Consider the following 17,181-nt stretch of genomic DNA (forward strand, 5'->3'; position numbering starts at 1 on the left):
CCTGTTTCCAAGCTGTATCTCTAAACTTAACCATACATGTTTTTGCACTGAAGGATATTTCCAGGTCTTACCTACAAATTACCAATCTAAAGTGCGGACATCAGCTCCACAATGCTATTCCTTAAACGTAATTGATATTTTGCAGTAGTCGGCTGCAGTGAAAAGCTTTGTTTTGCATGCTATCTAAACAAATCAGATAAGACTATACATAAATCCAATTAAATGTACACTGAAGTGGTCTACAGAAGGCCCCCGACCTGAAACGTCACATATCCATGTTGTCCAGAGATGCTGTCTGACCCATTGCCTTACTCCAGCACTTTGTGTCTTTCATTGTTTTACTTTGTTGAGTAGATCGATTAAGGAAACATGGCATGTCTCCAACAACTCTTTCCAACTTTTAAATACACTGTAGAAAGCGTATTATTGGAGATAGACACACAGTGCTGGAGTAACTCAACAAGTCAGGCAGCATCTCTGGAGAAAAACGATGGGTGACATTTAGGGTCGTGTCTGAAGAAGGGCCCTTACCTGAAACGTCACTCATCCTTTTTCTCCAAAGATTCTGCCTGACCCGGTGAGTTAATCCAGCACTTTGTGTCTATCTTTGGTGAAAACCACATTTGCAGTTCTTTGTTTCGACATACGTATCATCGGGTTGCATCACAGCTTGGTTTAGCAACAGCTCAAAACTGCAAGAAATTGCAGAGATATGTGGATGTTGCCCAGTCTATTCCACAGACCAACCTCCTCGCCCCTCTATGGACTCCATCTATTCTTCACCTTGCCTTGGCAAAGTAGCCAACACAATCAAGGATCATTTTCACTTGGTCATTCTTTCTTCTCATCTCACCTGTCAGGCAGTAGATACAAAAGCTTGAAAGCATGTACCACTAGATTCAGGACCAGCTTCTTCCCTTCTGTTATCAGATTACTGAATGGTTCTCCCATGAGCAAGGGGGTAGTCCTGATCTCCAATCTACCTCACTGCACCCTCTTGCACTTCTGCTTTTTCTATAATGCTGTAACACTGTGCGACACAGTGGGAGAACTGCTGCCTTACAGTGCCAGAGACCCGAGTTCAATCTCAACTTTGGGTGATGCCTGTGCGGAGTTTGTACGTTCTCCCTGGGACTATTTGGTTTCATCCCACATTCCAAATACGTGCAGGTTTTAAGGTTAATTGGTTCCTGTAAAAATTGTCCCTAATGTGTCGAATAGAACTAGTGTATGGGTGATAAAGTGTGGTCATAAAGTGTGGAAATAGGATATTTGGCCCAACTTGCCCCGTTCAACCAACATGCCAACCATGACTATACTGGTCCCACCTGCCTGTATTTGGCCCATCTATCTATATATTATCTATATATATTACTAAAACAGTACACGATAGCGCAATAACTTTAGGCCCACCTTATTCACCATTGGCCTGCGGTTCAAATGGCAGTTATATTTTAAAGGTTATTCACTTTTTAAACTTTAAAAATCACTTTATAAACTTTAATAAATCCCTTTTCCATTTACTCTGCCCATCAGCCACGTTCAACGTCACAATGGAACACCCAACAGGTCTGTACCTGCGCAATTGGGGCCTGTTGATCTAATACTTACATGTTCATCTTGCAATCCGCGCGTGCACAGTTGGGGGAGGATTGCCATTTTGAGATCGCCAGTCTGAGATCGCCATTTGATTGGACCCCACGTGGGGTTCGGCCCATCCTGATTGGGGTCGCGTGATTGGCTCCAACCTCTCGCTCGACGCCCGGTTGGTCGCTGTTCTGGGTCCCATGTGGGGGGAGTGCAGCTGCCTCTCTGATTGGTCGCCGGCTCTTCCTGCTCAAAGTGCGCAGGTTGTCTGCCAGGGCTTCTTCCCGCTCAAAGCAATGGCCGTCGCTGTTGAGCTGCCGCTGCTGCTGAATGAGGAGACAGTCGCCGTCAAGTCACCGCCACCTTGAGGGGGGATGGAGTGGGTGAGGGGGGGTTGAGGGGGGATTGAGTGGGGGAAGGGGGGAGGTGGGGGAGGGTGCTAGACCAATGCAGGAGTGGTTTGGGGGAGTTTTTAGGGGGGTTGAGGGGTGATGGAGTGGGTGAGGGGGAAGGGGGTTGAGGGGGATGCAGTAGGTAAGGGGGGGAGGGGCGGATAAGGGGGATGGAGTGGGTAAGTGGGATGGGGAGGGGAGAGTGCTAGACCAATGCAGGAGAGGTTTGGGAGAGTTTTGAGGGGGTGGAGTGGGTGAGGGGAGGAGGGGGGATAAGGAGGGTTGAGGGGAATGGAGTGGGTAAGTGGGGGGGGGGGAGGGTGCTAGACCAATGCAGGAGAGGTTTGGGGGAGTTTTAAGGGGTGTTGAGGGGGGGGATGGAGTGGGGGAGAAGGGTGGGGAGGGTTAGAGTGGGGGAGGGGAGGGTGCTGGACCAATGCAGGAGAGGTTTGGGCCTAACGGATCCACCCTGTTCTAGTATATATATATCTATCTATATATATCTATCTATCTATTATATATATGTATATATATATCCGTATGTAAATATATGTATTTCTGTGCTTTTGCCAAAACGATAAACCATAGCGCCACAATTTTTGCACCACCTTAATCACCACTCTCGCGGCGACTGTTTATAACAACTTTATTTAAATCGGTCGTATATATTTTAAGAAACAGACATTTTAAAGTTCAAAAATCTAATTTCTAAAGACCTTTTTCCAAGGGCTACTGTGCGTATAACGTCACCATAGGGCACGCACGGCCTCTCTTCACTCGCACAAACAAGATGGACGCCGTTAGTGGAGCCGCCCGCCCGCAATCAGGGGCTCCTCTCTCCCCTCTCCTCCACAACCGCCGCGTGTAATTCCAGCTCGGCGAGGCCACAGCCGCCGCCACGCTGCCCGTCTCCAGTAGTCCGCCGCTCCAGTAAGAGTGGGGGGGACGGGGAGGGTGGGAGGAGGAGAGAGTGGGGGTGGGAGGGAGCGTGGAACTGGGGAGGGGGACTGGGGGTGGGGGAAGGGGGGTTGGTGGTGGGGGGAAGAGAGAGTGGGGGAAGGGGGGTGGTGGGGAAAGGGGGGGTGGGGAGGAGAGAGTGGGGAAAAGGGGGGTCGTGGGGGAGGGAGGGTGCTGCACCAATGCAGGAGAGGTTTGGACCCTATTGGTCCACAGCAGCCAGTATCCCACTAAACCTGTCGTGTTCATGTACCTGTCTACATTTCCTAAACATTGCCTCAACTGTGGCACAGTTGATGGTGGCACGGTGGCATCATAATAGAGCTACTGCCTTACAGCGCCAGAGTCCCCGGATTGATCCTGACTGTAGGTTCTGCACGTTTTTGTCCGGAGTTTGTATGTTCTCCCTGTGACCTGCATGGGTTTTCTCCCACACTCCAAAGACGTACAGGTTTGTAGGTTAATTGGCTTGGTATAAATCTAAATGTCCCTAGTGAGCGTTGGATAGTGCAGTGTGCGGGGATTGCTGGTCGGTGCGGACTCGGTGAGCCCAAGGGCCTGTTTCCATGCTGTATCTCAAACTAAACTAATCTACCTTCTCTGGCAGCTCGTTCCATATACTCACCGCCGTTTGTATAAAAAAACGTCACCCCTCACCTTAAACCTATGGTTTTCCTACTGAACCTATGATTCCCCTACTCCAGGCAAAAGACTGCATTTACCCCATCTATTCCTCTCATGATTTTGTGCACCTTTAGATCAGCCCTCAACCTCCTGCGCTCCAAGGAAAAGAGTCCTAGCCTGCTCAACTCCCTATAGCTCAGGCCCTTGAGTCATGGCAACATCCTTGTAAATCAGCCGGTGCGGACTCGGTGGGTCGAAGGACCTGTTTCCACGCTGTATCTCTAAAACTAAAACAGGTCCAGGCTCCCAAAATTTTCTCTGCACAGCTTGACAAAGAAATACTTAACACGACTGTGAGAAAAAAAAGTAAGGTTTGAATAAAAACCGCTTCCAACTAAATAAAAAATTGTGATCTATTAAATATAATTGGAATAAAATTAATTTTGCTGCTCAAATCAATTTTATAAGATCATGTAAAATTACATTACATCATATTTTATTCATAATCGATGTCAATACAGCAAATCTTCGCAATAACAGACCATGGGGGGAGAATGCTACCGTTAATGCTGATTGTCCACCATCACCGAGTCATGGATTCGCACCCATCATCTAGCTGACATGGGTGTTGTGAAGCAATGAAATGTTTTCAGATACTAATTCATTAACACCTAAAAATGTTTTTTTGTTACCGCAAGCGACAAATAGGAAAGCCTGTTTGTTACATTGTTTAAAGAGAATTAAGTGTGGATCAGAGCGATTGCTTGCCAATTTCAATGCCGTGCCAATTTCAACAGCCTCGCATTGCAACTAGCAGACCGTTCTGAAAGAGATAGTCCGTTATAACTGAAATCCATTATAAAGAGGTGTATAATAACGAAGGTTTATTGTATGTACATCCAGTGACCACCAATCAAAAATGTTGTAAATCAACCACTTTCAATATGAAACAGTATAATTACACCTGTGCCAACAGTGATTTCCATTTATCTACATGTGTCTTTGGTAAAACACAAGCTTTGTGCTTTGATTAAAGTGACCTGATCTCAAAGGAAGGGAATTCCTTGTGATCCACAGTGGGTGACAGTCTTTGTGCCTCGGAGTTGTGTCGCTGTAAGTTCTGCTGATCCCACCACTAAGGGTCTGTTCGAGTCCGTGCTGTGTGTTTGTAAAGTCGATCTTCTCGTGATCTCAGTAATAGCTCGATGTCAGTCGGCTTCCTCCACACTCCTGATCTTTGGTCGCCCGGTACGGCAGGGGGAGGGTCGATTGGAGGGGGGAATCTCCATGTATGTTTGCTCCTGGGCCTGGCCAAGATGGTCATGAAATGGCCCAGGCATCGGGCAGTTGAGGTCGACTGCCTGCCCCTCTTTCCATGCCCTCGATTCCTTGGAGAAGAATGACTTGGTGTCCACGGGGCCTTTGGAGGGTTCGGTGAATGCGGGTCGCCGCGGGAGGTCATGGCCATGACTGTCAATGTTGTAATTTGATAGTCATACCGCATGGAAACAGGTCCTTCAGCGCAACTTGCCAAGGCCGACCAAGATGCCCTATCTACACTAGTCCCGCCAGCCTGCATTTGGCCCACATCCCAGGTGTCATCCATGTGCCTGTCCACAGTACAGGTTGATGTTTGCAAACTGCACAAATAGCAGTTTTGATTAATGCAGTACTTTGCAATATGTTAAATTTGTAATAGAAGCTTCTTGTTCAGGAAAAAGTAGGCTTCCTTCCTGGATCAGTAACTTTGGGATTCAAACCTCAGCCTAGGAACGTGAATGCTTACACGGGTGTGGGGCAGGGTGGGAGGGCACGGCACTTTCACAGCAGTTGCCGTTAGCATGAGGCGTTCAAACCAAGCCTCCTCATCTGCTGCGCTTTCCAGAGACGAGCTGGGAAAGGGTCAACGCTTCCAGTAACTCAGCGCTCAGGCCGATTCTTCTCCCTCCCGCTAAATCCAAGGTCAGATAAACCAGTCACCTAACTCACTGCCCTGTCAACAAAGCTCTGTGCAAATTGGTTGCTGCATTCCACCACGTTATAGCAGCAACAGTTCTCTGGAGAAACTACAGTGGCTGTAAAGTGCTCGGGACTTCCTGAGGTCAAGAACGGTGATAAGTAAATTCAGAACGAGACACAGAGTGCTGGAGTAACTCAGCAGGTTTGCAAGGGTCCCTGTCACGATTTATTCCGAACAGCTCAGTCTCAGAGGATTCTGTGATTTACGGACTGTTCCCAGGGACGCATTCAGAGACTGACATCGATTGCTGCTGGAAGGTCATCAACTCGGTGAAAGACGCTCTTTGGTCTGCCCGAGCTTTGTTGACCTCCCAGCGGAGCGAGATGTCTGTCGGGGATGTTGCCGACTGGCCCACAGCAGACTGCAGGAGTACGTGCTGAGGGACGCACTGAAGCTTGGTGCAGCCATCACCATGGCTTTGTGGGGGAGGGCCGCAGTCTAGGGTCCTTCTGCTGCTGGACATGGGGGGCAGGGTGTGGGGGAGATGCCCCTCAAAATAAGGGAAGGGATTCCACGCCAGTGGGCCACATGAGTGGCAAGGGCGGTGGGTAATTTTGTGTAATTGGTGTATTGAATGTATGTATTGCCTCCGAGAATGTCGGATGGAGTTTTGGAAGGAACATGTTTTGTATATATTTATTTCTTGAATAAAGTATTTTTTGATAATTAAAAAAAGGTTGGGCAACATCTCTGGAGAATCGTCTATGCGCTCCACCTTTCCAGAGGTCAACAATGGGTCATTATGGCTTCACCCTTCCTGGGGTCATCTGTTGCAAGCACTGATTTGTTCTGGTCTCTCCTTGTCTCCAATTTTTTTCACCTCCCCCACCACCTCTATAAGTCTGAAGAAGGGTCCCGACCCGAAACGTCACCTATTCCTTTTCTCCAAAGATGCTGCCTGGCCCACTGAGTTACTCCAGCACTTTGTGTCTGACTCTGGTGAATATGGATCGGGGATGTTTTGTGTCAGGATCCTCCATCATGTCCACCATTCTTGAGCCTGAAGCAGGAGCCAATGTCTTCAATGAGGTAGGGGTGAATCAGACTTTACCTCCGTTTATGGAAGGACTATTCAGAAACCTGATACAGAGGGGAAGAAGCTAGCTGTCCCTGAGTCTGGTGGTGTGCGCTTTCAAGCTTCTGCATCTTTTGCCTGAGGGGAGCGGGGAGAAAAAGGAATGACCGGGGTGGGACGTCTTTGATTATGTTGGCTGCTTTACTGAGTCAGCGTGGAGTGTAAATGGAGTCAATGGTGGGGGGTCGGGTCTGTGTGAAAGGTCCCTGTCCATCGCAAGCTTATAAAGGTGCTGCAGTACTGTGTGCTGCACTGCAGGAAGGATGCAGGTGTGCAGTGATAGTGCAAGGGAGATTCACCCAGTCTGAAGAAGTGACACGACCCAAAACGTCACCTATTCATGTTCCCCAGAGATGCTGCCTGGTCTACCAAGTTACTCCAACACTTTGTATCTCTTTATGTCCTGCCATTCCTCTCTTCCAGCGTTATCCCTCCTCCCCCCCACAATCAGTCTGAAGAAGGGTCCCGACCCGAAACGTCACCTGTCCATGTTCTCCAGAGATGCTGCCTGAACCGCTGAGATACTCCAGCACTTTGTGCCCTTTTTCCTTTGTTAAACCAGCATCTGCAGTTCCTTGTATCCTTCATAAATAACAGGATTTTGCAGTTGAATTAGGTGAACACACTGCTATCTCAGAAACCTCCGGTGTCTCTGGATCCCACAGTCAGGCTGGGGATTGACCTGCTGCTGGCTTGGAAGAGAAGATTGGATTTGTTGCTGTCATTGTGTCCAATTTACATTGATTTTTTTAAATTAAAAAAGGCAAGCTGATATTTCCCTGAACTCTTCCGCAATGACTTGCCGGGATCTACAAGTGCAGGAACCCGGCTAGAATCGAGAAGAGAGGCAATGCGAAGTGCAGGTTCATGGTGGGGAGTGTACCACTGCTTTCCATGAACACGATCCGTCCTTCAACCGCAGGGTAAATAATTTTCATCTGCTTGATGTAAGCCGAGACCACCGATATATCCGTGCTGCCTAGAATGGCCACAAAATAAAAACACCCGTTAAAATCAGCGCTCATCAAGGCCCAGAGGAGGTTAACGGGAATAATCCTGGGGATGATTGGGTTAACGTATGATGAGAGTTTGACGGCTCTAGGCCTGTACTCGCTGGAGTTTAGAAGGGGGGTAGAGCTGCTGCCTTTTGTTCATTTCGGTTTGGTTTAGAGACACTGTGCAGAAACAGTCCTCTCGGCTCTCTGAGTCCGCGTCGACCAGCGATCCCCGTACACTGCGCACAACGGATGATTTACAATTTTTACCGTAGCCAAATTAACCTATGAACCTGTACAGCTTTGGAGTGTGGGAGGAAACCCAAGCACCCGGAGGAAACCCACGTGGTCACAGGGAGAACATACAAACTCCGTGATGACAGCATCCGTAGTCAGGATCAACCCTGGGTTTCTGGCACTGTAAAGCAGCAGCTCTACCGCTGTGCCACAGTGGCACCTTACAGCACCAGAGACCCAGGTTCAGCCCTGACTACGGGTGATGCCTGTACAGAGTTTGCACGTTCTCCCTGTGACTGAGTGGGTTTCACTGGGTGCTCCGGTTTCCTCCCACATTCCAAAAATGTACAAGTTTGTAGATGAATTGATTTTGGTAATTCGGTAATTGTAAAATTGTCCCTAGAGTGCAGGATAGTGCTCGTGTATGGCGATCGCTGGTCGGCGTGGACTTGGTGAGCCAAAAGGCATGTTTCCACGCTGTATCTCTAAACTAAACTAAGATGAGGGGGGATTTAATTGAAACTTATTTAATAGTGAAAGGCCTGGCAGAAGTGCATGTGGAGAGGATGTTTCCACTAGTGGGAGAGTCTAGGACTGGACCAGAGGCCATAGCATCTGAATAAACGGACATACCTTTAGAAAGGAGACGAGGTGGAATTTCTTTAGCAAAATGGTGAATTGAAACATAGAAAATAGGTGCAGGAGTTGGCCATTTGGCCCTTCGAGCCAGCTCTGCCATTCAAAATGATCGGCTGATCAACCAAAATCAGTACCCCGTTCCTGCTTTTTCCCCATATCCTTTGATTCCATTAGCCCTAAGAGCTAAATTCAACTCTCTCTTGAAAACATCCAGTGAATTGGCCTCCACTACCTTCTGTGGCAGAGAATTCCACAGATTCATAATTCTCTGGGCGAAAAAGTTTTCTTCGTCTCAGTCCTAAATGGCCTACCCCATATTCTTACTCTGTGACCCCTGGTTTTGGACTCCCCAACATTGGGAATTTTTTTCCTGCATCTAACCTGTTCAATCCCGTAAGAATTTTTATATGTTTCTATAAGATCCCCTCTCATCCTTCTAAACTCCAGTGAATACAAGCCCAGTCGACCCATTCTTTCATCATATGTCAGTCCCGCCATCCTGGGAATTAACCTGGTGAACCTACTCTGCATTCCCTCAATAGCAAGAATGTCCTTCCTCAAATTAGGAGACCAAAACTGCACACAATACTCCAGGTGTGGTCTCACCAGGGCCCTGTACAACTGCAGTAGGACTTTCTTGCTCCTAAACTCAAATCCTCTCGCTATGAAGGCCAACATGCCGTTTGCTTTCTTCACTGCCTGCTGTACATGCATGCTTACTTTCAGTGACTGATGTACAAGGACACCCAGGTATCGTTGCACCTCCCCTTTTCCTAATCTCATACCATTCAGATAATAATCTGCCTTCTTGTTCTTGCCACCAAAGTGGAAAACCTCACATTATCTACATTATACTGCATCTGCTATGCATCTGCCCACTCACCCAACCTATCTGTCACCGCGCTGCCTCATCACAACCTCCTTGCAGATCACACTGAATCTGTGGAATTCATTACCACAGAAGGCTGTGGAGGCCGTCAATGGATATTTTTAAGGTGCAGATTGACAAATTCTTGATTAGTACGGGTGTCAGGGGTTAAAGGAAGAAGGCAGGAGAATGGGGTTGAGAGGGAGAGATAGATCAGCCACAATTGAATGGCAGAGTAACTTGATGGACTGAATGGCCTAATCCTGCTCCTAGAACATATGAACTCATCAGCAAGGTTGGCTGGAAATGTTATGGTTACCTGTGTCGTGTTTCAACTTCTCGGTTGCAAACATTGAGAATCCATCTCCCCCGTTGGCGATGTAGGAGCTGGTAACAATTTTGTAGATCTTGTTTTCGATGAGAGGTTTGTACTGAGGCACCCGGCAATCCGCACACAGCACGTCTAGCTGGACTACCCGGCTCCCTGAAGGTCTCGTCACATCAAACTTCACATGGACACCTTGGGAATGCAGCACGCCAGTCAGTCACAGAGCCAGACGGTACAGGGACAAGCCCTTCAGCCCATCATCTTACCCCCTCTCCCACTCCCGTCAGGTGAGAGGTACAAAAGCTTGAAAGCGCGTATCGCCAGATTTAAGGCGCAGCGGTAGAGTTGCTGCCTCACAGCGCCAGAGACCCGGGTTCGATCCTGATTACGGATGCTGTCTGTATGGAGTTTGTATGTTCTCCCCGTGACCTACACGGGTTTTCTCCGAGTGCTCCTGTTTCCTCCCACATTCCAAAGACATACAGGTTTGTCAGTTAATTGGCTTGGTGTAATTATATATCGTCCCTAGTGTGTAGTTCAGTGCTAGTATACGGGGATCGCTGGTTGGCATGGACTCTGTGGGCCGAAGGGCCCATTTCCGCACTGTATCTCTAAACTAAACTAAAGATAGCTTCTTCCCCTCTTTATCATACTACTGAAGCCTCCCATAAGCTAGGATGTGGTCCTAATAATCCAACCAACCTTATTGGGGACCTTGCACTTTAAATAAATATTGCATTTTTTCTGCTACAAAGCTGTAAATCTATATCTGCATTATTCTAGTTTATTACCATTGTCAGGACCCCTTTCCTATCACCAACGAGAGAGCGGCTGAACCTACCATCTGTCTCATTGGAGACCCTCGGACTATCCTTGATTGGATTTTAACTTGCGGTAAACGTTATGCCCTTCATCCTGTATCTGGACTGGGGACGGCTTGATTGTAATAATGTATATATTCACAAAATGCTGGAGTAACTCAGCAGGTCAGGCAGCATCTCGGGAGAGAAGGAATGGGTGACGTTTCGGGTCGAGACCCTTCTTCAGATAATGTAATAATGTAGTCTTTCCGCTGACTGGATAGTAAGCAACAAAAAAGCTTTTCACTGTACCTCGGTACACATGACAATGAACTAAACTAGATAACCTCGCAACTATGATCTGCTATGGACTGTGTTTTGCTTGCATTATGAATTTTGGTTTTGCACTGCTATGCTTACCTGGTAATAATGATTATTAGTTTATTGTATCACAGATTATTGTGTAAAATCATGAGAGGAATAGATCGGGTAAATGCACAGAGTCTCTTGCCAGAGTAGGGAAATCGAGAACCAGAGGACATAGCTTTAAGGTGAGGGGGGGAAAGATTTAATAGGAACCTGAGGGGTAACATGTTCACACAAAGGGTGGTGGGTGTACGGAACAAGCTGTTGGAGGAGGTATTTGATGCAGGAACTATCGCAAGTTTAAGAAACATTTGGACAGGTGCATGGATAGGACAGGTTCAGAGGGATATGGGCCAAGCACAGGCAGGTGGGACGAATGTAGACGGGGCATGTTGGTCGGTGTGGGCACGTTGGGCTGAAGGGCCTGTGTGACTCTGACTCTCTAGGCAGAGGCACACGGTGCCACCACTGATGGTCCTCACCTGAGACCTGCAGGAACTCGCCGGTGTTCACTCCGTACCGCCTGACCGAGTGCTCGAATGCCGCTCGGAGTGTGGAACCTCGGATCTGCAGCAGGTCCACGGTGCTGCCGAACGGCAAAACTGTCAGCAGGTTCTGCACCTGGATCGTCCCTGCGTGGAGCGAACCAAACACATGTGTGTTACACCATCCGGCATCGTGTTCCCTGACCCACCTCTCTACTCCCATCCCCACCTCCTCCAGGGATAATTGTCACCCTACTGAGAGGAGCCATGTGGTCTTCCAGCACAAACATAGTGGGCCGAAGGGTGAGGGAGATTACAAAATGTGGAATCAAGGAGATTACAACGAGTGGTGGACACTGCCCAGTCCATCACGGGTACTGACCTCCCCACCATCAGAGATCTACAGAAGTTCAACAGAATTCAACGGAGAACAAAGGGGTTTAATTAGGAGGGGGAAAATAGAGCATAAATGAAAGCTTGCGGGGAATATAAAAACTGACTGTAAAAGCTTCTTTAGATATGTGAAGAGGAAAAGATTAGAGACGACAAATGTAGGTCCCTTACAGTCAGAGACGGGTGGATTTATAATGTGAAATAAGGAAATGGCAGACCAACTAAACAAGTACTTTGGTTCTGGCTTCACTAAGGAAGACACAAACAATCTCTCAGTAATACCAGGGGACCGAGGATCTAGTGGGAGGGAGGAACTGAAGGGAATCCACATTAGTCAGGAAATGGTGTTACATAGGTTATGTTACATAGATAAACTGTTGGGACTGGTGGCAGATAAATCCCCAGGGCTTGATGGTCTGCATCCCAGAGTTCTAGAAATCGTGGATGCATTGGTGATCATTTTCCAATGTTCTCCAGGCTCTGGATCAGTTCCTGTGGACTGGAGGGCAGCCAATTTAACCCCACTTTTTATGAAAGGAGGGAGATAAAACAGGGAATTATAGACCAGTTAGGCTTACATCGGTAGTGGGGTAGATGCTTGAGTTGATTATTAAAGATGTAATAGCAGCACATTTGGAAAGCAGTGACAGGGTCGGTCAAAGTAAGCATGGATTTATGAAAGGGAAATCATGCTTGACTAATCTACAGGAATTTTTTGAGGATGTCAAAAGTAGAATGGATAAGGGAGAGCCAGTGGATGTGGTGTATCTGGACTTTCAAAAAGCCTTTGACAAGGTCCCATACAAGAGATTAGTGTGCAAAATTAGAGCACATGGTATTGGAGATAGAGTATTGACAATGGATAGAGAACTGGTTGGCATCCAGGTAGCAAAGAGTAGGAATTAACGGGTCCTTTTCAGAATGGCAGGCAGTGATGAGTGGAGTGCCACAAGGCTCAGAGCTGGGATCCCAGTTATTTACAATATATATTAACGATTTAGACGAGGGAATTAAATGTACCAAGGCAGATGTAGTATAATGTGGATAAATGTGAGGTTATCCACTTTGGTGGCAAGAACAGGAAGGCAGATTATTTTCTGAATGGTGTCAGATGAGGAAAAGGGGAGGTGCAACAAGACTTGGGTGTCCTTGTACATCAGTCACTGAAAGTAAGCATTCAAGTACAGTAGGCAGTGAAGAACGCTAATGGTATGTCGGCCTTCATTGTGAGAGGATTTGAGTTTAGAAGTAAGAAGGTCCTACTGCAGTTGTACAGGGCCCTGGTGAGACCACACCTGGAGTACTGTGTGCGGTTTTGGAGTCCTAATGTGAAGAAGGACATTCTTCTTTTTGCGGGAATGCAGCGTAGGTTCACCAGGTTAATTTCCGGGATGGCGGGACTGACATGTGATGAAAGAATGGGTTGACAGGGCTTGTATTCACTGGAATTTAGGATGAGAGGGGATCTTATAGAAGCATATAAAATTCTTAAGTGATTGGACAGGCTAGATGCAGGAAAAATGTTCCCCATGTTGGGGAAGTCCAGAACCAGGGGTCACAATTTAAAAATAAGGGGTAGGCCATTTAAGACTGAGATGAGGAAAAACTTTTTCAACCAGAGAGTTATGAATCTGTGGAATTCTCTGCCACAGAAGGCAGTGGAGGCCAATTCACTGGATGTTTTCAAGAGAAAGTTAGATTTAGCTCTTAGGGCTAACGGAATCAAGGGATATGGGGAGAAAGCAGGAACGGGGTACTGATTATGGATGATTAGCCATGATCATATTCAATGTCGGTGCTGACTCGAACGGCCGAATGGCCTACTCCTGCACCTATTTTCTGTGTTTCTATGTCGCTGCATCAAAAAAGGTAGCCAGCATCATCAGATACCCACACCACCCTGGCCACGCTTTCATCTCGCTACTACCATCGTGAAGAAGGTAGAGCCGCCTGAGAACCATGACCTCCTGGTTCAAGAACAGCTTCTGCCCAGCAATCTTCAGGCTCTTGAACGCTACACAACACTTTAGGGTAGCACAGTAGCACAGCGGGTAGAGCTGCTGCCTCATGGCACCAGAGACCCAGTTCAATCCTCAGCTTGGGTGCTGTCTGTGTGGAGTTTGTACGTTCTCCCTGTGACCACGTGAGTTTCCTCTGGGTGCTCCGGTTTCCTCCCAAAGACGTGTGGGTTTGTAAGTTGATTGGCCTCTGTAAATTACCCCTGGTGTGTAGGGAGGGAGTGGATGTAAAAGTGGAATAACATAGAACTGGTGTGAATGGGTGATCAATGGTTAGCATGGACATGGTGGGCCGAAGTTTGTACTTTAAACTTGTTTAAATTTAAATTAATCTCATCCCAACCTCAGCAATGATTTACCATGGACTTTGTTTTGTTTGCACTAGACTTCAGTTTTGCTCTATTATGGTCTGATTACCTGCTATTACTGAGAATTAATTTATCATTCCTGATGATTGCACATTTATCTATATGATATTACATTAATGGGCCAATCAAGCAGCAACAAGAAAACATTTAATCGTTCAGTTGCCAGTAAATATGACATAAAGCACTCTTGACCCTTGACTACCTTGTAGGGCAGCACAGCGGTAGAGTTGCAGCCTTATAGTGCCAGAAACGCTGGTTCAATCCTGACTATGGGTGCTGTCTGTACGGAGTTTGTACGTTCTCCCGGTGACCACATGGGTTTTCTCCAGGTGCTCAGTTTGCTCCCACACTCCAAAGACGTACAGGTTTATAAGTTAATTGGCTTCAGTAAAATGGTAAATTGTCCCTAGAGTACAAGGCAGCACTAGTTTGTGGGTGATTGCTGGTTGGCACGGACTCGATGGTCTGAAGGGCCTGTTTCCACGTTGTATCTCTAAAGTTTGTTCAAAGTTTATAAACAGAAAATGCAAGTTTCAGTTTTATGGTGTTACCCACTTGCATACTCCTTTACTCTCTCTACACCAACCACTGCACCTCCACAGACTCCTCTGTCAAGCTCCTCAAGTTTGCGGATGACACTACCCTGATTGGACTGATCCAGGATGGGGAGGAATCTGCCTACAGATGGGAAGTGACACAGCTGGCGTCCTGGTGCCATCGCAACAACCTGGAGCTCAATGCTCTCAAGACAGTGGAACTAATTGTAGACTTTCGAAAAGATCCCCCTCCCCTCCCCCCACTCACCATCAACACCATAGTCACATCGGTGGAGTCATTTAAGTTCCTTGGAACCATCATCTCCAGGGACCTTAAATGGGGGCCACCATCGACTCCACAGTCAAAAAGCCCCAACAGAGGATGTACTTCCTGCGGCAACTGACGAAACACAAACTGCCACCGGCAATGATGGTCCAATTCTATACTGCTATCATTGAGTCCGTCCTCACCTTCTCCATCATGGTCTGGTTTGGCTCAGCCACCAAGCACGACATCCGGAGGCTGCAACGGATCGTTCGCACAGCTGAGAAGGTTGTTGGCTGCAACCTTCCCCCCCATTGACGAACTGTACACTGCAAGGGCCAGGAAGCGAGCGGGCAAGATCATCTCTGACCCCTCTAACCCTGGCCACAAACTCTTTGAAACACTTCCCTCTGGAAGGCGACTCCGGACTGTCAAAGTAGCCACAGCCAGACATAAAAACAGCTTTTTTCCCCACGGGTGATAGTTCTACTCAATAACCAAAGTCTGTAGTTTCCTTTTTGCTCTGGTTTATTTTCACCCACACGTTTAGACCGTAATGGTATATCCTTATTGTTTTGATGTGTTTATGCTTTATTCTTAATTGTTAACTATATGTTTGTGTTGTCATTTGTGAGCGGAGCACCAAGGCACATTCCTTGTATATGCACATACTTGGCCAATAAACCTATTCATTCATTCATTCATTCATTCATGTGGGAGGGAACCGGAGCACCCGGAGGAAACCCACATGGTCACAGAGGGAACATGACTCTCAGCGTTGGGATTCTGGATTCATTGAGGAGCAGCAACTCAACCTGCTGGTCTGTTTAGTGTAGTTTAGAGCTATAACACGGAAACTGGGCCTTCAGCCCATCGAGTCCGTGCCAACCATTGATCACTTGTTCATACAAGTTCTATGTTATCTTTACTTTAGTTTATTGTCACATGTACCGAGGTACAGTGAAAAGCTGTTTTTTTTGTGCTATCCAATCAGCGGAAAGACAATCCATGATTACAATCAAGCATCCATAGTGTACAGAAATAGGATAAAGGAATCTTTATAAAATACCTCACTTTCACATCCACTGCTTACACAATTTCCAGAGGGCCAATTAACCTACAAACCCTGCACGTCTTTAGAATGTTGGTGGAAATCAGAACACCCGGAGAAAACCCACGCAGTCACAGGGAGATCGTGCAAACTCTACACGCAGAAAGCACCCGAGCGAGGTCAGGACTGAACCTGGGTCTGTGGAGCTGTGAGGCAGCGACTCTACCCACTGCACCATCGTGCTGCCCGCTCTATTTATACTTTGCTGAGCGATTCCTTATGTTACGATACTCGACACATTTTGGGTTATTGATTTTGTGTACATCCAAGAGTATTTTTAGGTCAAGTTTTTATAAAACCACGCTTTGAAAACACTGTTCAATTGTGGTGGTTCATGACAGATTCTTTGTTTAATAAAGTGTAAATTAGCTCAGCCGAAATAAATGTTGTTTTCAAAACTGACGCAGCTTTGGGTGGAGCTCACAATTGGATAACTGGTGGGCATAGCTTCAAGGTGAGAGGGAGAAAGTTAAATGGTGATGTCAGGGGCTGTTTTTTTTTTTAACACAGAGAGTGGTGGGGGCCTGGAATACATTGCCAGGGGTGGTGGTGGAGGCAGATACGATATTGGCATTTAAGATGCTTTTGGATCATGGGATATGAATGGAGGGATATGGATCATGTCCAATCAGGTGAGATCAGATTAACTTGGCATTATGTTGGGCACAAACGTGGCCGAAGGGCCCATTCCTGCACTGTTCTATTTTCCCATAACCAGCTTGAAGAAAAAAGTCATAGTGCTGGAGTAACTCAGCAGATCAGGCAGCTTCTCTGGACAACCTGGAAAGGTGACATTTCAGGTCAGGACCCTCCTTCAGACAGAACCAGCTAAAAACCAGCTTGGTATTTCCCTGGTTTAAGATTGACCGGAGCAATACTACAGACCTGATGCAGGCTTATTAATGAATACAAAAATAATTTTAATTTAGTTTAGTTTAGAGATATAGCATGGAAACAGGCCATTTGGCCCACCAAGTCCACGCCGACCAATGATTCACATTTTGTTCTATGTTATCCCACTTTCTCATCCACTTACTACACACGAGGGGCAATTTATAGAGGGACAATTAACCAATAAACCTGCGTCTTTGAGATGTGGAAGAAAACTAGAGGACCT

The 17,181-nt window shown here is 47.0% G+C and overlaps 1 protein-coding gene across 1 annotated transcript in view; it reads right to left on the reverse strand.

Annotated features, from left to right (window-relative positions):
• Nucleotides 1-4,071: 4,071 nt before the first annotated feature.
• nt5e (5'-nucleotidase, ecto (CD73)) overlaps nucleotides 4,072-17,181 on the reverse strand; it is a 45,136-nt gene continuing 32,026 nt past the window's right edge. Inside the window, 3 exon segments of the mRNA XM_078405969.1 lie at nucleotides 4,072-7,634; nucleotides 9,714-9,914; nucleotides 11,371-11,520. Coding sequence (XP_078262095.1) covers nucleotides 7,465-7,634; nucleotides 9,714-9,914; nucleotides 11,371-11,520 — 521 coding nt within the window. The 3' untranslated portion in view covers nucleotides 4,072-7,464.

Source organism: Rhinoraja longicauda, chromosome 9, assembly GCF_053455715.1.
Source record: "Rhinoraja longicauda isolate Sanriku21f chromosome 9, sRhiLon1.1, whole genome shotgun sequence".
In the NCBI taxonomy this organism is placed as follows: Eukaryota; Metazoa; Chordata; class Chondrichthyes; order Rajiformes; family Arhynchobatidae; genus Rhinoraja; species Rhinoraja longicauda.